At 38.8% G+C, this 20,135-nt stretch overlaps 2 protein-coding genes across 31 annotated transcripts in view; one reads left to right on the plus strand and one right to left on the minus strand.

Moving 5' to 3' along the window:
• Positions 1 to 321: 321 nt before the first annotated feature.
• LOC147827484 (uncharacterized) lies at positions 322 to 8,095 on the minus strand. The gene is made up of 2 exons (XM_087214020.1): positions 7,317 to 8,095; positions 322 to 1,025 (listed from the first exon to the last, which is right to left on the minus strand). The coding sequence occupies exon 1, from the start codon at positions 8,093 to 8,095 to the stop codon at positions 7,439 to 7,441; it is 657 nt and encodes a 218-aa protein (XP_087070146.1). The 3' UTR covers positions 322 to 1,025; positions 7,317 to 7,438.
• C2cd5 (C2 calcium dependent domain containing 5) overlaps positions 8,031 to 20,135 on the plus strand; it is a 103,423-nt gene continuing 91,318 nt past the window's right edge. For all 30 annotated transcript variants that reach the window (XM_004845757.4, XM_087214011.1, XM_013072518.3 and 27 more), the window contains exon 1: positions 8,031 to 8,143. In XM_004845757.4, coding sequence (XP_004845814.1) covers positions 8,054 to 8,143 — 90 coding nt within the window. In that variant the 5' untranslated portion in view covers positions 8,031 to 8,053. The remainder of the gene's footprint in view (positions 8,144 to 20,135) is intronic.

The raw sequence follows: 20,135 nt of genomic DNA on the forward strand, positions 1-20,135 counted from the left end.
TGCCATGTGCAGTATACGTCCAGGCATAATCCATCTTTCTTTCAAGTTACCACTTTTCTCTATAAATGTCGATTCCAGTCAAATTAGATTTGTCATTGTTTCTACACTAAGCCGTAAGTATTCTTTTTAAAATCCTTTTTTTTCAACTGGATCCCCACTCTCTAGATCTTGCTAATTTAAAAATGTCTACCTAAGGCTGGGGATGTAGCTCAGTGGTAGTGTTTGCCTATCATGTGTGATATACAACATGTGTGTTGTATATCATCTGTTGGATACACAACACCACCAAAATAAATACATAAATAAAATAAAAATCTCCAACTCAAATTCTATCTTCTTTTTTTTCCTCCAGTGGTGGGAATCAAAGTCAGAGTACAAGGCAAGCACGCTACCACTGAGCTACACTTTGAGCTCTCAAATTCTATCTTCCACATGAGTCTTCTCTGATTCTTCGATTATTTTGAACTCCTTTAATATTTATTGTCTAAACCATTTGGTTAACACTTTCTGGATATTCATTCATTATAGTTATGTTTTTTATGTACAGATGTTTTACCTATGCTCCTAAATTATATCCTTCTGGAGATAAAAGTGAATATTTTATACCTTGTATAACATATAAGTGGTTGTCAGAAGATTTTTTTTTTTTTTTTGGTACCGGGGATCGAACTCGGGTCCTTCTGCTTGTGAGGCAGGCGGTGGAGCCACTGGAGCTAGATCCCGGGGCCCCTGTCAGAAGACATTAATTGATGTTGGAATGGACAGTAAGATTTGGGTAAAATGTGAGTAGCTGTTAAGGAAAAGGGCACTCTGAACTAGGGGAAAAAGAACAATGGGAAAATGCATGGTTTGTTTCAGAGATGAAAAGAATAATATTAAATAACGAGTCAATGTAATGCCTTAACAACAACAATATCAATAAAGGAAGTACTCAGCTATCATTCTTCCTCTTGCTTATTTTCCTCCAAGATACAATCCGACTTGTTTTCACCTCAGGACGTTTGCACTTGTAGAAAATATGATCACTGAAATAGAATTTTAAAATTAGATGTTGTTTACTTGTTACAGGAAGCAAAGAGGGGGAGTGCTTACAAACTGTAGACAAAGTTACCACCTTAACCCAGTTTCTTAACATACAAAATTGAACAATCTATTTTACACCTAAGACCTTCTGCTAGAGCTCTCTGTGGTTAGCAGGGGAGGAAATGCTACAGAACACGCAGAAATGTGGGGGAAGGCTGAGCTCTGCAGCTGAAATTCCCTTAAAGGTCTTCAAAAGAGATGAACATATTTGAAAGTGTCAAAACTTGGTAATGCCAGTTAATTAAGAGGCTGAGGCACGACAGTGAGTTTGAAGTGAAATCCTCTAAAAAAAGTTAAGTAAAAAGCATTGAGAAGTGACTGTGTAGATGAGGCCTTCAGTTTCCCTTTCTCTCATGACTGCTGCCTTCATTCAACAAATTCATTTATTGAACAGCACTCCTCACAAAGAAACAATAAGCAAAAATTATAAATACAAAAGTTGTAGAAATAAGAAAAAATATGTCATAGGAATACTCCCCAAACGAAAGCAGATCTAGCTATATTAATACAAATAAAATATACTGTAAGGCAAAAAAAAATACCACCAAGTAACCTTATAATGTTAAAGTATTTAACTCAAAAAATGTTTAACTCATCAGCAAGATATCATAATTTTATTTCTATATGCTCCAAGTAACAGCCTAGTATATATAAACAAAATCACCTGACAGAATTATGAGGAAAGAAGAACAAATCCACAATCACAGATTGCTATGGAGAATAATTTCTTTAGCGTCTCTCTTCTTCTACACCTTTGCATTGCTTGTATCTCTTCCTTTTTTTAGGTTTCACCTCCTCAGAGAGTTATTTTCAAGTGAATCTATTTAAAGTACTATTTACCTTTCTTTTTGGGGGGTGATAATGGAGATTGAACAGAGCCTAACACATGATACATAAGCACTGTACCACTGGGCTACATTCTCCTGCCTTTATTTTATTTTGAGACAGGGTCTCACTAAATCGCCCATGCTGGCTTTGAACCTGTAATACTCCTGTCTCAAATTCTCTGGTATAGAAGTGAACCCCCATGCCCAATTATCTATTATTCTTTATATTATGTATGTGAGTGTGCGTGTGTGTGTGTGTACACATGTGCATTTGGTATATATTTACTAAATATTTCTTCCACTTAAATGTATCCTATAGCCAAGTGTGGTGGTGCACACTTGTAATCCTAGCTACTTGGGAGGCTGGGGCAGGAGGATCAAAACCTTGAAGCCAGCAATTCAAGGAGAACTTCTCAAAACTAAACAAAGGAACAGTTTTTAAAACGTTTGGGGGTGTAGCTCAGTTGTAGAACACTTACTTGACTAGCACATGTAAAGCCCTGGGTTTGATCCCTTTATTAACAATAAATAAAATAAAATAAAAATATATTCCATGAGAGCAGGGATACGGGGCAGCTAATTTGATCTTAATGGCAGTATAGAGACACTGAAAAATTTTAAATTGGGAAGTATGCATCAAAAGATGTTTGAGAAAACCTCCCTCCCTTACCAGGTAAAGTAATAGTAGGCTTCTTTACTCAAATGGAATGCAAGACACAAGGAGGAAAAATAGTGATTGAAGTACTAGGTATGTAGCTGAATTTATACTTGACATACATATTGAAGTCTCAACATGTTTAATATTAAAAAAAGTGATTATCTTTTCTGATTTTAATATAGTTCCCATTAAGTATAGCTACTTCCACTTAAGACTAACATTTCAGCTGGGGATTTAGCTCAGTGGTTCTGGTGCCTGCCTTGCAAGTGCAAGGTCCTGAGTTCGATCCATGGTACCAAAAACAAAACAAAAGGCTAACATTTCAGTTTCATCTTATCTGAATTGCAGTAGCTGCCATCATGTATGGAATGTGTAATGTGTGAAGCTACTTCCTCCCCTGGAAGTAACACAGCCTATAGCAAGTTTACAAAATTTATGTAGCTGGAACACACTGAATAGGCACCACATCATGTGGGCTGTACAGATACAAGCCATGGATGCAGCTCTCTTGTTCTTCCTTCTAAATGCAGTAATTTGTAACTGCCTACTTGTCAGCGCCATTCTTTTAAATGATGTTGGTTCACAGTGAGTTCAGCTTGGGAGCCATAATAATATCCTACTCATTATAAATTTAGCATATACATCTAGCTTTGCTTTCCAAGGCACATTTGATACATTATTGGACTGCTCCTCTAACGATAGAAAAGTTAACAAATGAGTTGGGAAATTACATGTCAATTTAACTAATCTAATTAATGTCACAGTTATTGCCTCTGTGAAGATTGCCCATAGAACTGTAAAACTAATTATTTGCGCCACCTAATTGGCAACAGAAAAATGGTGCACAGATGAACAAGCTAGTGTTGGATTAAAAGTTTTGTCAGGAGTTTAACTTGGGTTGCATGAACTGAGGTGAACTGGGACCTATTCAGTTCGTCGATAATGTTAAAATGAAGTAGAAGAAACTACTACAAAAGGTGACAAGTTAACACAAGGTGGAAAAGCCATAGAGTTTGACCCCCAAAGGGCAAAAATGAAATAAAAAACCCACTTCTGACTGATATATACCTCCTGGAATTTTTTTTTTTTTTTTTTTTGGTGCTGGGGATCAAACTTGGGTCCTTCCGCTTGTGAGGCAGGCGCCGGAACCACTGAGCTAAATCAACCGGCCAAAAATCTGGGGGGTTTCTTTCTTTCTTTCTTTTTTTTTTTTTGTACCAGGGATTGAGCTCAGGACCTCACACTTGCATGGCAGGCGCCAGAACCACAGAGCCAAATCCCCAGCTGGAATTCTTAGCTTTTTTAATGTTTTGTAATAAAGTAAGGTCTGAAAACAAAAGGGACTATAGGGCTGGGGATTTAGCTCCATGGTTTCGGTGCCTGCCCCACAAGCAGAAGGACCAGAGTTCAATCCCAGTACCAAAAAAAAAAAAAAAAGAGAGAGAGAGAAAGGATTATCCACCAATTTTTGGCAAAAGAAGTGAAAAAGAGTGATACACATTTGCAGTTATAAAGATCTGTTTAGCTGCTTTGTGGTGGATGGATTAGAGGACCATAAGTGTGGTAGTGGGGATCCCAGTCTTCCAGGTGATAGGTAATTGTGGAAAGTAGGTGGATCGGATAGATCTTTAATTATAAACAATAATGCTTCGTGATTAATAGGGTGTCAGAGGAGAGAAAGTCAAAGGTACCTGTCAATTGTGGCTAGAGTTTCCACAAAGCCCTTAAGTAGACACCAACGGAAAACCTCAAGGCTTTGTAATATATCCACTAACAAGGGGAGGTTATGCTGGTGCTGGCATTACAGCTGGGTGCTGTGGTTCACTGAGTGCACTGATGGGCACTGACATAAAGCAGTGTGTTCCACTGTAATAACCTTATCTGGAGAATATTTTACTAGAGTGGTTCTTATGCCTATTATACCCTTAAACATGCCTCCAGGAAACACAGGGAACCAATGAGATCAGTCTACCTACCTGCTTACCTCATTTTTACACTTCACACAGCTGATATACTGCTTTCGAAAAAAATCAAAGCAAAAGTAACTGAACTGGGTGCTAGAATGTGGCTCACTGGTAAAGTGATTGGCTAGCATAAACAAGGCCTTGGGTTTGATTCCTACCACTCAAAAAAAGGGGCTGGGATGGGGGTGGAACTGGACTTTTGTTCTTGTTTCTGGGTTGAACAATTGACTATGCAGTTGGTGTTTCTATTGAGATGAGAAACATGGAAGTCTAAGCTTCATTGTTGGTTTTGTCGTAGTATCATAATATGTACAATTATTGTAGCTGTAAGGAAGGTAAAGAAAATCAGTTCTGAACATTCTGACTTTGAGGTCTAATTTTCCAAAGGGAAACAAGATTAGGAGCTCGCAGGATTAAGATCCCCCTCAGTTACAGGCTAAAGATAAAAATGTGAGAAATCACAGGCATGGATGAGATCACCTAGGGGGAGAGTAGAGGTAGAATATATCCAGGAAATAAATTTGAGAAGAACACATACGCAACAGTTAAGAATACTAAGTAGAGGGGCTGGGATGTAGCTCAGTGGTTCCAGCACCTGCCTTGCAAGTACAAGGTCCTGAGTTTGATCCCGGTACCAAAAAAAAGAATACTGAGTAGGCTGCAAAGACTGTTGTATGCATCAGAATAGGTAGGAGAAACATGGTGTCTGAATATCAAGCATATTTTAAGGAGACTGTGATCAACAGTGTGAAATGCTCCTAACAGTCGTGTAAAATGAAAAGTGTCCATTGGGTTTGGCAACCACAGGTTACTGATGGCATTAGTCAGCTGTTTTGGTAGAGTCATGGTGGCTAATCATGAATGTAAATAGTTTAAGTGTGTCTGGAAGTGGGAGAGAGAACACCAAGTACAGAATCTTTGAGAAGTTTAACCTTGAAGGGGGTGGGGGGAGAAACCGAGAGGTTTTAAAGCAACATTTTACAAAGACAGGAAAAAAGAAAGAGCAAAGTAGTAATAGCATCGTGTTAATTTTTACTCAAATTAATTCCTCAAGCATTTGTTGATTGCATGAAGGACCCAGGATAAAGAACAGAGAATTGAGAGATGAGTAAAAGAGGGGAGAGAGACAGATAATTACTGCAAGGGAGGTATAATAGTAGATGGATTAGATTTAGTTGTAGTGAGGACAGGAGCAGAGAGCTTGCTTATTAGGAAGGAGAACAGAGAAGCTGTAAAAGTGATTTTTGAATGGAGCTAAGTGAGTTAAGTGTTTGCTAAAATGACTATAAGAAAGATAGTTCAGGCAGATAGCATATTTTATTGGAAAACAAGTAGCCTTTAAAGAGCATGGGTTCTAAGAATCATTGCCTATATTTTAAATCTTGCATCCCTCATTACCAACTCTGTGACTTTGGGTAATCACCATAGCTCTGCAAAGCTACAATTAACTCATCTATAACAATAAAGACTCAATCTCCAGCACTTAAAAAAAAGCTAATTTCTTTCCCATAGACTTTAGGAAGGCTGAAAAGCTGTGACAGTGAATTCAGTATCTAGCACAAAGCAAACACTCAATACATGTAAACTCTTATTACAGAATTTAAAATGCAAAATGAAGAGCAGGCTATGAAGCTAAAGAAAGTAATCAGGGGCCAAATCATGACAGATTTGTCAGCAAAGTCAGTACTGTTCCCAGCATTAATTAAAATAAACTAGTGTGATTATTAGGAAACCATTAAACTGAAGTTGGGGTTAATTCCACTAAAAAATAGTCTTCAGGAAGTATCTTAATTATAATCTTCTGTTGATGAAGCCTAGGGCGACAGGTATGTACAAGTACCTTAGAGTCTGCTAATAGGCTGAGCCTGCTACCTCTAATTGTGCAATTTGCAAATATTTTTTATATTACCACATCCTATAATACAATGCATTATTTTCCATTAAGATTATGGCTAAAGTTCAGTTTAATATTTTCTCTTTATCTTTCTGTATTTTTATTTATTATTTTGTGGGTTTTTTTGGAGACAGGGTCTCACCATGTGCCTGGAACTTACTATGTATCTCAGGCTGCTCTAGAACTTGATGTGCTCCGCTTGCCTTGGCCTCCTAAGTACAGTACTGGGATTATAGGTGTGCATCGCCATGTCTGGCTTCATGCTTCTGTATTTTTAAAGATGAACTGGTAACATGGTAATACTTTGAATGGATTAGAAAAAACTATTTTATGGGTTGGGATGCAGCTCAGTTTTAGAGTGCATCCCTAGCACCAAGGTGGGGTGTGAGATAGCTATTTCAACCCTTCCACCCAAATAACAACGAAACACTGATCCTAAAGTGCAGTAGACCTTCAGAATTTGGCAAAGGCATTTTAAGGGTAATCAGACTCCATAAAGAGCTACAGATAGATCTAAGGATACTCGCATGGGAAACTGCAGCCTCTATCCTTTCGTCATAGTTTGAAATGGACAGTGGTTTTCTTAGTCCAAAAAGTCAGCATTTTATCTTTTAAATTCTTATTGTGAGCAAGTAGTTTCCTCTTTGGAAGAGATCTTACAAGAACAAGAACTTCTTACAAGAAAAGTACTCTTTTTGTGGGCAGAATTTTTGCCTTGAAAAGTTTATTTCTGGGTCACTTCTGCTTAGAGTACTTAATCTGTGACCCAGGACACAGTACAAGTGCACATGGCTGAATCAAACGTTTCAGGAGATAATTATTCACTGTCCACGATGCCTCTGTTCTTATTCCATTTCATAGAGAAAAAAAAAAAAAGCTAGCACACGTACCAGTATCCTTTCTAGGTAGCAGCCTACTAGACTGGTTTTACAATCATTAATGGGTGTTTAGAAACAGACTCCTCCACTAGTCTTGGCTGCAGCTACATCTGTCACAGTTCTTTCAAAGTGTGTCATGCAGCTCGGAAGGCGGCTTTGTCACCGAACCGCAGCAGCGCTTCGCCGCCACAGGAAGGCGCGTTTTTCTCTTCCGTGCAGCCACACCAACTCTTCCCTCGGTGGATGATGTAGGACTCCATCCACTTCCCTGCTCTCCCTCTTCCCGGACGCCGTCCCCACCCCCGCCCCCTTCTTCTCGCCCGGGCGAATTTAGTTTCTCCCCTGCCTAGCAGGCAGAGCGCCGAGTAATCGATGCTCCCTCCACGTCTGAGTGCCGCCATCTTGGGGGGGGTCGGGAGGGCTGACACATGTAAATGCAGGCGAGGCTCAAAGGGATGCTGGCTGGATTTTGCTTCTCTTTCCATCACTGTGGGGCCGGGTAGCGGAATCCACCGGGGCCCCTCCTCTGGCTGCCTTTCCGGAATGAGGCCTCGGTGCCCGCGAGGGACTATCCCCTCCTTCCCACCGTGAGTGCGTTCCCATGCGCGCCCTCTGCTGTCCGTTACCCGCGCGCCCCCGGCCGCGCGCGCCGCTCTCCGGGTCCCTCCCCCGCCCGCACCCCAGCGTGCCCGGCGCAGACGCGCTTGTTTGTTTCTGCAGGAGCTCAAGGAGAGAACGTAGCCGAGACGATGCCCGGGAAGCTGAAGGTGAAAATCGTGGCCGGACGCCATTTGCCTGTGATGGACCGTGCTAGTGACCTGACTGATGCCTTTGTGGAGGTTGGTGCAGGGTCCTGCCCCTCAAAACCCAGGGCACGCCAAGCCCTGTGAAGGATCTACCCACCTCGTTCGCAGCCCTTCAGCCCGTTTCCCCGTCCAGCCCTCCCTAGAGGGAAGCCGCCGAGTCCGCAGCCCATGTGGTGGGTGCACGGGCTTAGCTCTGCATGCCGGGTGACCCTGGTGTCAGGACTCAGAAGGCCACCCGCGGGGCAGGAGGTCCCCAGGCGTGCCTGCGCGGCCACAGCAACACAGAGGTTCATTCTTAGAGGAGGGGTAGCTTTTCACGCTGGAGGGATGGACGTCGGTTTAAGAAAGTACCGTACACACAGCCCTTTACGGGGTATTGAGAGTTCCCTACAGTGCGAAGCTATCCACCCTTTAGCCGAACATGTTCCGATTCATCCTTGTGAGTTCCAAGCACAACTGTAACACTTGCTGCTGCTCTTGTATAAACTGGTAGATCCGGTGAACAGTTTCTGAATAATTTAGTGCCTTGAGGTAGGAAGTCAAGTGCCTTAGATTTAAATTGAAAATTGCTTTATAAGTCTAATGATTAGTTTAAAAGTCATGTAAATTAGCGTAAGCCTACGCCCCGGAAAGTAAAAACCCTAAGTCTGAAAGAAGCCAAGACAAAACTGCAATAAAAGTCGACATGATAATCCAGAGCATTAGAGCAATAATCAGTTTAGAGCTGATTGATACACAATAACATATGACCTGATTTCATCTCAGTATAAGATATCCTTGATGTTCCTTAAAGGTTCTCTAACCTGATTAACTGCATTCTCTCATTGTTATGGTAATTCTTAATCCCCTTATTTCCAGGAAAATTCTGTGTGCTCCTGGGCTAGATGTTAGGTAATACAGATGCACAGATAACCAAAGCATGTATTTACTCTAGCATAGCTCAGAGATTGACCCACACAGTTTATATTAAAAACTGTTAGCTAACATGTATTGAATTTTATTTATTATTGCCATATCTGCTAAGTACTTATTAATATTTAGTCCTCACAACAGTTCTGCTATTGTATTGTTACCCTGTATTATAGATGAGGTAACCGGCCTAGGGATGGTAATAATTTGCCTAAGGTTACTTAGTTTGTAAATCTGCATAGTTTGGCAATCCATTCTGGTAACCATTATGCTAATATTGCCTCTCCTTGAAAGATGTTACATGGAAATAGAAACTTAATTCTGTCTCTGAAGGTTTAGGAAGACTTCCCCAAGAAATGACATTTGAACGGGGGCTTGAGGGACACCCAGAATTTTATCAGGTAAAGGATACATCAAGTGCAGAGGCATAGGATGCAATACATGGAGCCATCTTAGTTTTAGACATGACTGGAATAAAAGGTATGTGGGTAATACAGTCTTGTGGGATGAGGCGGGAGACGTATGTTGGATTCATATCTTTTCTATTTTATTTTTCCTTTATAAGCAGAGGTAAACCAGAAGAGCTTTCTTCAGCAGAAAATAAATAAGATCATGTTTGTATTAGGCTGTTTCTTTATAAGATGACCTGAGGGATTATGTTCTTAATGTCCTGGACTGATGAGAAGTGAGGTAGGGAAGAGTAGTTAAGAAGGTGGTAAAATTATTCAGGCATATATGGGAATGGGAATAGATGAAAAAATATTTGAGGAATATTTCTTAGGCATTATAACCAAATGGATTTTGGTAGTGAGGGAAGGATGGGTTCAAGGGTGACTCTTTCATTCCTTCTTTCAATAAATAGTTACTGAGTGTCTGCTGTTTGCCTGGCCCCAATTACAAGCTGTGATGGGTGTCACGAAAGAAAATAATAGGAAAAGAATAACGGAACAGCTGCCTTAGTTTGAATAATCAGGTTGAGTCTCCATCAAGCAAAGACCTGTCGCATAAGGAGCTGGCTGCTTCAGGAGTATGTTTGCTTGTGGTAGTGGTACTGGTGGGGTAGAGCAAGGGAGCAGAAGGGAAGCTGGAGGTCAAGAGTCTAATAGAGGGAAGACCCTGAGGAGACTGGTATGTTTGGGAAGTGAAGAAAGATGTGTGGCTGTCACGTAATGGTGAAAGGGAGGGTGGTGTGAGATAAATTTGGCCAATTAGTCCAGTAGCCAGTTGTGTAAGACTTTACATGCCATGGTTAGGAATTGAAATTTTATGCTAAATTCTGTGGGAAACAGTTGTTAAATGAGTACTTTTATGGTTATGTAGAGAATGGATTGAAGGGGAAAGAGTGAAAGGCCCCTAGTTAGGAGGTTCTGTTATAGTTCAAATAACGTGGTAAAGGCTAAGGTGATGTTTGGTAGTGGACAGAAGAGGATGAATTCCAGATATATTTTGAGAGTAGACTAGAGGATTTGTTGGTAGATTGGAGTAAGGGATCAGGAAAGGAAAACTAAAGAATGATTCCTAGCTTTTTGGAGTTGGTGGGGTAATTTTCTGAGACTCCACAGGGATGATAGAGATTGAGGGAGAATCAGTTTCTATTTGGAGAGTTGAGATGTCCTTAGGACTTTTATTTGGAATTGTCCGGGAGTCAACTGGATTTGTGACTATGTTGTTCAAATGAGAAGTCTGAGTTACATGTGAGTTCACACTGCCCAGTGTTTCTCAACCCTGTGAGGCTCAGCAACTGTTTTATAGGACATATTTTGAGATATACCTTTAAATATTCTGGCATAGTTATAGCTAATATGATTTCTCTATACTCAAGATAAATCAATGCAGTGCTGTAATCATAACAGAAGTAATATTTATTGTTACAATTTCAGTATAGAAGTGCTTGTTTATGCCCATAGTAGAAAACTTGAAGACTCGGATTGAGTCAATAGATATTTATTGAGCCCTGTGTTACATACTGTAGTGGGTGCTGGGGACATAGCAATGAATAAAGCAAAATTTTTGTTAGTCGTGGAATTTAACTTTTACAGGTTCACAAACAAGATTCTTAAGAGATTCAATATGCTAGATGTTGAGAAGTGTGCATGAAGAGAAAAGGTCTGGATCCTGGGGGCTGATCAGACCCTCAGCTACCTTTCGGAGGATCAACGAGGAATAAAAGAAACAGACAGACAATTTTCAAGATATAAATGGGGAACTGGCAGGAGACTTGCCTCTAGTGGACAGAGTCAATAAAACTCTGCGTTGGCCCACTTTTATTAGCCAGTGAGGAGTGCAGGGAGGGGTAGCACTTGTTTTATAGAACAGCAGCTGTAGAGAATGAGTGGATAAGGATTAAGTTAATGAGGAGCCAGCTTTTCTCTACACCTAAATGCCTGTATGTTGACAGCTGCCCTCAACAGATGCTGTCTTGCCTCAGGAGTGCTGGGTTATCCACAGTCCTACCATAGCCAGGGGACTTGTAGTCTTCAGCATACTTCAGCATTCCCTGTTGTGGAGGCAAGATAACACTGGTCTGGGGAGTTAGGCAGCCTAGTCCCCAACACCTGGCTGTGGGTTAGAGAGTGCCTTACCTATGTGTAAAATCACACGAATATGACCACTTTCCACAGAGTGAGACAGTTGCGTAGTTTTGGCATGTCAGATCCTCATTGTTTCTGGTAATCTGATTTTCTAAAATAGTAAATTCATCAGAAAAACTTGTCTCTTAATTTGCATGATGACAGCGGTTCTTGACAGTTGTGTATAGTGCAACTGTATCGCTATACTTTGAGCTGTAAAGATTAGGTTTTTGGTAGATTGTTTACTTACATGACCATCTGAGGAATATTTGAAAGTCATGACATGGAGTAAATCTTCATTTCTGGGACTCTTGTATTACAGGAAACCTAGTGTCTCTGACCTTTCCTCACCAAATACTGCACTCCCCCACCCTCCCATTCTAAGACAAGTTTCTAAACCTGTCTTAGAATTTAGTTCTTTCCCTTTTGCAAACCTTTTACTGAAGGGGAGAGAAAAATTGTTTAGCTCCTTTGAAAAACTTGACATTGAGAGGTATTTTAGAGGAGGAGTAGGGGAAGGGACCTGAGATCATCAGCTACTGGGTAGAAGAAAAATTAGGAAAGTGATGTCTTAGGAGGCCAAAGACGAAGTTTCTAGAAAGAGGAAACCCTCATCTATCAAATGGCACTGAGAGGTTAAGTAAAAGGAGGAAGAAATCACTGGATTAGAAAATACGGAACAAGTTAGGCAGCTGTTTCAAGTATGTCTGTGAAGGAGAATGGGAAAGAATAGTATGATGCTTGAGTTGGTAGCTTTTTGTATTTTTTTTTTTTTTTTTAGTACCAAGAATTGAACTGAGGGCCTTGCACTTGGCAGGCAGGCATGGTGCCACGGAGCTACATCCCTGGCCCTTTTCTATTTCTTAAAATTTATTTTTACTAGTACATGTTTGCAGAACATATTTTTTTAAAAGATGAGTTAGAAGATACCAGAACGAACATATTTGTGTGGTAATAGAATAATCCAGCTCAAAGAGGAAAACTAAAGCAGGAAAAAGGGGATAATAAAGGATTATAATATAATAAAGGGATTAATTGAATAATGTAGACCATAACTAATATAAGCTCATAGGAGAAGGAGGAAATGAAACTTAGGCTAATTATGAAAACTTTCCTTCTTTCTTTTCTTTTTTTTCTTTTTTTGAAACACAGGCTCCCTATATTGCCATGCCTGGTCTCAAAACTCCTGGGCTCAAATGATCCTTCTGTCTTAGCCTCCCAAGCAGTGGGATTACAGGTGTGTACCACAACTCCTAGCTAGTTATGAAAAATCTTTGTGTTGAGACTGGAGAATGGTAAAATTTCCGTAGGCACCGCCTACCCCAAGCATTTTTCAGGTGAATAAGATAAAACTTGGTGAAAACAAAAGGAAGGATAGAGCACATGTGATTGAAAGGAGGACTCTTGATGAATAGAGTAGGAAATACAGGTAAATATGGGTAAAGGGATACAGATTCCTGAGTAGTCTTAAAATTAGGGGAAGTCGTTTATATAGTAGAAGCTCCCTTAGCCAGCTTCCCTTGACTGACTCATCACAGTCCCCAGTGCCCTACGTTCCTTTCACAAAGCATATTCTCAAATACCCCCATGTCATTAGACTACTCTCTGGTGTGCCTGGAGTCTTCCATCAGTTGGCTGATATACTTTACCCAGAAGTGGTAGTGTTTAGTCCTGAATCTGTTTGTCAACTGTATTTGTTATTGTAATTTATTTAAGCCTTATATAAGTCAGTAAAGTGGGTATGAAAATTAAGTTAATCTTTATGTGAAGACTTACAGAAACAGTCATTAAAATTTGCTCTTGAATTAGTGGGAGAGAAGATTGTAACAAATATAGGATTCTTTGTTCATATTTTTTTACAAGCAATTTTCAGTACAACCAAAGATGAAACATGAATGTGATTTATGGAAAAAAAAGTGATGTAGAACTCTAAACAGGGGCCCTCACTTAAAGAAGAGCCCTTAGCTTTGCATTAAAGATAGCTGTGAATCATTACTTATTTTATATTAAAATGTATATGGCTTATATGTTTAGTGACTTTCTGATTTAAGCAAATTATTTGACTAGCTAAGTGCTAACTCAGGTTGTATTGATTGAAAGAGTTGTTGCTCTTTCTGTTAGGAGTTTAGAGAACCAGTGAAGACCGAATACAGTATTAGTAAACATGATTATTCTTGCAGGAGTCTCTAGGGTGAGTAGGAAGGAGTTCTGTGCCAAGGAAATATTAATGAAATATATCTCAGTATTAATATTTGTTACAAACTGTCTGCCTAAACTCTGTTGCCATTTTGTGTTTATCCAGGAGCCTTTGAGGGAACAGGGAAAGGAAAAATTAATAGTTAATGTGTATTTTTTATATAGCAGACATTTTCCTAGATCCCGACATGTATTATCTTATGTAATATGTTCTCAGAGCAATCCTGCTTTTCAGAAGGAGAAAGCAGATTGAAATATCAGCTTAAATAACTTCCTTAAGGTAATTTAGCAAATGAGTAGGAAAAGAGAATGGAAGGAATCTCCATTAAAAATCCCTGATGTACTTTAACAAAGTTGTAAGGCATTTATTTAATTGCTGAATAGTAAAATCTCCTTTGACTTACATAAGACTGAATGAACTGTGGTTCTCTTTTACTAGAGGGGAAATTATCACAGTGTTGGCAAATATACACTGTAGCCTTTTTCCCTTTTTCTTAAATCTTGTTTTTTGTTTGTTTGTCTAATATAGTTTAGGGACTTTCGGATCTTTACTATTTCTATAATGGACAGTTGAGCCCGCCCCCCCGCCAAAAGTACAGTGTGGCACAGCTATGGTTGTGGAAGAAAAGAGGGCTCTGAATTTGTAACTTAAAACACTATCTGTTCTTTTGGGCAAGTGGGTCAGAATCCTTAGGTATATTTGACATTTAAATGGTTTTACAAATCCTAACATTTTACTTCAGATAAAGCAGGTAAATTAAACAGTAACTTGTCTAACCTTTTTTTTTTTTGAGGCAAAAACATGGACTTGCTTTATTTGGGGAAAAATTGCTACAAAACAAAAAAAAAATCAGTGTTAGAAAATAAGCTTTCCTTTCAGCGTCATCCTTCAAAAATATGACTGTTAAATCACAAAGTGATGACTGCTGTTTGCCTTATGGAACAAAGATAACATTCCTAATGTTTGGACACCCTTCAATAAAAATAGCTTTATTTGGTAGAAGTGCAAAGAGACAAATCTCTGGGACTACCTGGTACAAGTATTAAGATAAGTTTCCTCGCCGGAGATTTAGCTCAGTGGTTCTGCCGCCTGCACCACAAAGGCAAGGACCCGAGTTTGATCCCCAGTACCAAAAAAAAAAAAAAAAAAAAGATAAGTTTCCTGAACTAATGAAGCAAGCTTTATTACTTGTAATAATTTCACCCGGAAGACCACTTTTCCCATGGAGCATTTCTTCCAGACTTCTCTTAGAGACAGCAGGTCTCAGTGCTAGATAGAAGGTGCTCTAGTCCTCACTTAGGCTGTTAGCTTACATTTTGAAGGTAAATATTTCTGTACCTTTAGAATAATTATAGATGTTATTTCATGTAGGCCTTTTTGCCTGTGTGATTTAATCTTTATATATTTTTCCCCCCATTAAGTTTATTGGTACATTTTAGGTATAAAATACAGTTACATCATTGGGATCTTGTAACCATTACATGAGTATCTTAGTTCTTATTTTTTCCCCTTCCCCTGCCCTCCCTTCATCCCCTCCACCCTTCCCTATTTGCAAAGACTTTGTTTCCATTTTTTCCTTTTCTCATATTTTTTCTTTTCCCTTCTTTCCTTTCCCCTACCCGTCCCACTTCCCCTGCTCCTTTAGACTTTCACTTTCTATTTAACAATATCAATTATATATATATAAAATTATAATAGCAAGATCTAGGAGACATTATCACAGATTTTACAGAATTTAAAAGGATATAGAAAGCATATTACAAAAATCTGTTTTGAAATAAATTTGACAACTTCTAAGAAGTACCTTGGAAGAAAAATTAATGAAACTGACTCTGGAGGATATATAAAATTTGAATAGCACCTATTAAAGTATATTCCTAGCTTGAAAACCTACCTATGTAACAACAACAGGCTCGTTTACATTTTAACTGATAAATTATATCAAACATTTAAAGCAGGGAAAAAAAGGAACACTTCTCCCCTCATTTTAGGAAATTAACATTGTGCTAATCCTAAAACTGGATAAAGATAATAAAAGAAAAAAGTATGAACATAGATAGAAATTTATTTAACAAAACAAACTATTAGAAGTCAGATCTGGTGGTATATAGAAAGTGGTTTTATTATAGGGATGGTAGTGTTGGTTCAGCAATGGAAGATCCACCCCCCAGAAGTCATCATTTTAACAGAGGAAAGGAAAAAGCCATATGATCCTGTCACTAGTTGGAGAAAAAGTATTGGACTAAATACAGCTGTTCATGATAAAAGCTATCAGGAGACTAGAAGTAGAACAGCACCTTCTCAACAGATTAAAGACATGTACTCCATACTTCCAGCAAAAATGCCTTATATAAATGGAGAAGATACAATGCTTTCTCCTTAAGGTGGGGAACAAGGGCAGATATGCCTACTCTTCATCTGTCCATTAAACTTTGAAACATAGGCCTAAACCGAAATAGTCTGGCAATAAAATGACACAATTAGGATAGCATTGGCAGGGTAGAAGCAAAATCTTTATATGTAGATGAAATGATCATCTACAGACAAAATACTAAGAAATCTCTAGGAGCCCCTAGAACATATATTTGAATTTAGCAGGATTAGAAAACACAAGGTATATATAAAAATTCAGGTCTGGGTATACTTGCTATAAATAAAGAATTGGATATTGAAATTTAAAAGTTATGTAGGAGTACAAAGGACCTAGAAAAGTTAAAAAAAAAAAAAAGAACAATGTAGAAAGATGTTTAGTACCTAATTTTAAGACTTCTTTTAAAGCTACACTAATCAAGGCAGTGTTGGTGTAAGGAAAGACATATAGATCATTGGAATAAAACAGAGAATCTAGAAATATAACCATGCATATATGGTCCACTGAGTTTTGAAAGATTCTTTAACATTAACATTTTATAGAATATAAACTCAATTCCAGAGCCAAGATAAAGATAGTGTTTTCAGCAAATGGCACTAGAACACCTGGTATCCATATATAAAAAATTAACCTCAACCCTTTATTTCCATACATAAAAATAACTTGAAAGAATCTATGAACCTAAATATGAAAGCCTAAAAGTATAAAACTTTAAGGAGAAATTATAAGGGAAAATGTTTATGAATTTAGGGTAGGCAAGAACTTCCTAGGATACAAAACAGATGATGTATAAAAGAAAAAAATTGATGTGAGATTCCATCAAAATGTAGAATTTTAAATGACATCGTTAAAATGAAAAGTAGTCCTTAAACAGACCATATTTACAATGCATATAACCTATGACCCGAATATATAAAGAACTCTTACAGCTCATTAATAGACAACCCAATTAAAAAGTAGACGCAAAAAGATGATAAATAGCCAGCACAGCACAAGGAAAGATGTGCAACACTACAATCAGAAAAATACTAATCAGTACAATAACAAGATTGAATTATACACTCATTAGGGAGATGAAGTTAAAAGTTTTAAAAGCCTTGTCATGACTTTTTCTTTTTGTTGGATTCTCCCCCTTTGCGTTTAATTTGTCACGCCCAACGGATTCTTTCTGCTGGGCTTTTTGGGGTTATGATCCTCATTGTCTTTTCCTAGGATACTGTCTAAAATTTTTTGGAGTGCCGGTTTGTTATTCATGAAGTTCCTAAGATTCTCTTTATCATGAAAGTATCTTATTTCACTCTCAATTTTGAAAGATAGTTTTACAGGTTACATCAGTCTGGGTTGGAAACTGTTTTCCTTTAGGGCTTGAAATACATCACTCCATGCTCTTCTTGCCTTGAGGGTTTGCACTGAGAAGTCTGCTGTGATTCTGATGGGCTTTCCTTTGTATGTGATTTGCTTCTTTTTTCTCACTGCTTGTATAATTTTGTTCTTCTGTTGGGTTTCTGGAATCCTAACTATTATATGCTTATGTGTAGATTTTTTTTGATCAAGGCTAGTTGGAGTCCTATTGTCTCACTTATCTGTATGTCAAGTTCTTTTCCCCTGCTTGGGACGTTTTTTGCCATCACTTCTGTGAACAGTTTTTTTTAATGTCATCTCCACTCTCTCCTTTTTCTTCGTTGACTCCAATCAGTCTTATGTTATTCTTCTTTGCATCGTCTAGCAGCTGCTGGATTGATTTCTCATGGTGTGTTACAATTTTGAAGCAATTTTTCTTTTCCTGGTCACTAATTGCAATCTTTTCTATATCTGAAATTCTTTTCTCACATTGGTTCATTCTGCTGCATAGACTTTCAATGGAATTTTTACTTTCCTGGAAATCTGTTTGCATCTGTTTTATGGATTCCATTTGTTTCCTATGTTGGGATTCCATCATGCTCCCCAGATCCTCTATTTTTTTATCTGTGTCCTCTAGATTTATTAATCATGCCTTACACTATGGGCACAGTCTTTGCTGTTATCTGAGAAATTATTTCTGATTTCATTTTTTCCAGATCCTCTTGTTGCCAGTTCAGGGAGTCCAGGTGGTTGAGTATCAGATTGTTCCATCTCGTTTCCCTTTGGGGTTGCTGTAGGTGATCTGGAAGTCTGTTTTTGAAGCCTGTTTATGTGTCTTCGCATTTCCCTGGGGGGTACGGTGCTGCTGCTGGCTCCCTCAAGGCTCACCTCTGCTTTAGGAGTGGTGGAATGGTGGCGGCAGAGCCTCCTCCTGGGTGCTGGGATTGGCTCAGCGCCTCTGCCCTAGGAGCCATGGAATGTCGACAGGGAGCCTTCTCCTTGGCACTGGGATTGGCTCACCCCCCCACCCCCCAGGAGCAGTGAAATGGTGTCCCAATGATGTTTTGTAGAACTAAAGGATAAAGTGTAGACAATGTCGGTCAAACTATAATCAACCAAGAAGATTACAAGTATAGCCAGTTGATCTAGTAAGGGAGCAAGGCGTGTACCAAGGGTATATGGCTGACATCATTAACTTTGGCTTGTCTGTGACTTCTAAAATTGGAACATTTTCAGAAAGGGATAGGTCTAGGTGTTCTAGTCACCCATCTGGGTGTCTGATGCGCATCTGGATTTAATGGACTTCTATGGTACCAATTACAGTATAATCTCAAGTTTCTATTCATTCCTTAAAGAAAGATTTGTGACTGTATCTTGAGGCCATGCCTTCTTCAGATGTGCTTCCAGCCAGTTTTGATGCATTTTCATCTTTTGCACTGACTTCCCCAAGGGCCTGTCTCTGTCTGACTGCCTATTAATTTCTGCCTAACTTAGCTGCCTATCATATCCCCCCCCCGAAGATTGGGGGAGAATGGGTGAAGTTTCAGTCTAGCTGCTTTGAACTGAGAAAGGTCAGTGTAGGGGAGACTGCAGTTCGGGACCTTCTCCAGAGAGCTAATGTAGTAGGCCTTGGATGGAAGTTTAGAGCTTATGAACTCCCTTTACAAAGTCTGTGTAGTAGAGTTGGGTAAAAACAGTCTGGCACATTTATTGCTGGTTATACCTGCATGATTACTTGGAGTTTGGCTGCCTCTAGACAAGAATAAACAGTTTTTTTCTGAGATTAAAGCATGTACAATCAAAGCATTAACACTAGAATGGAAACGCACATTAGGGAAAAAAGCCATGTCCAGATACTGCTCTTAAGGAACTAGATAATGATTGTAACCAGCTGGCTTGTAGACCTCTCTACTGATGGAGGTAGTCTATAAGTCTGATATTTCTTTATTATAAGTCCCTCCAGTTTTAGCTGTAAGAAAGTGGATAGTTCAGTGGTTTTGAAGGACAATTTTAGTTAAGAAATTTAAATACTTGTGCTTAGTTTTTATAGCTTCCGTTGTAGCTTTCTAGCCTCACTGCATGGTTGTCTTAGAAGCTGAATCTCAGCAGAATGTTAACAGGTAATGATTATAAAGCTTTACAGAGAAAACAAGATCAAAGGCAACATAACTTCTTAGCATAACAGTTATTATGACACCATTAGAACCATTATCTTTTGTCATTATTTCTGTGTGATTTTTTGTTTTTTGCTACTGGGGATCGAACTCAGGACCTTGTGTTTGTAAGGCAGGCACAGTGCCACTGAGCGAAATCCCCAGCTCATTATCTCTGAAATATATTAGTTGTTCATCTTAATACAGAATAACTTTTTGGTCAGTTACCTTTAACTGATTACAAAATATTACATAACATAAACTTTTACTTAATTAGTTACCTTTAACCATTCTCTGTTACCAGAGTGAAATTTAAATAGAATGTACAGTATGTCCCTGTGAAGTTGCAGTTTAGTTTGTCAGTCATTCTCGAGTTTGTCCTTAGAACCTGACTAATTGTTCTTGGAAACGCCCTCAATTTTGCCGAAATAGCAAATATCTTCCACAATTATTTTTTTGGTCAGCAGGTTTACAAGTAGCTAAT

Source organism: Heterocephalus glaber, unplaced genomic scaffold, assembly GCF_053883595.1.
Source record: "Heterocephalus glaber isolate CG9 unplaced genomic scaffold, H.glaber_assembly_v1.0 deba00001444, whole genome shotgun sequence".
Taxonomy (NCBI): Eukaryota; Metazoa; Chordata; class Mammalia; order Rodentia; family Bathyergidae; genus Heterocephalus; species Heterocephalus glaber.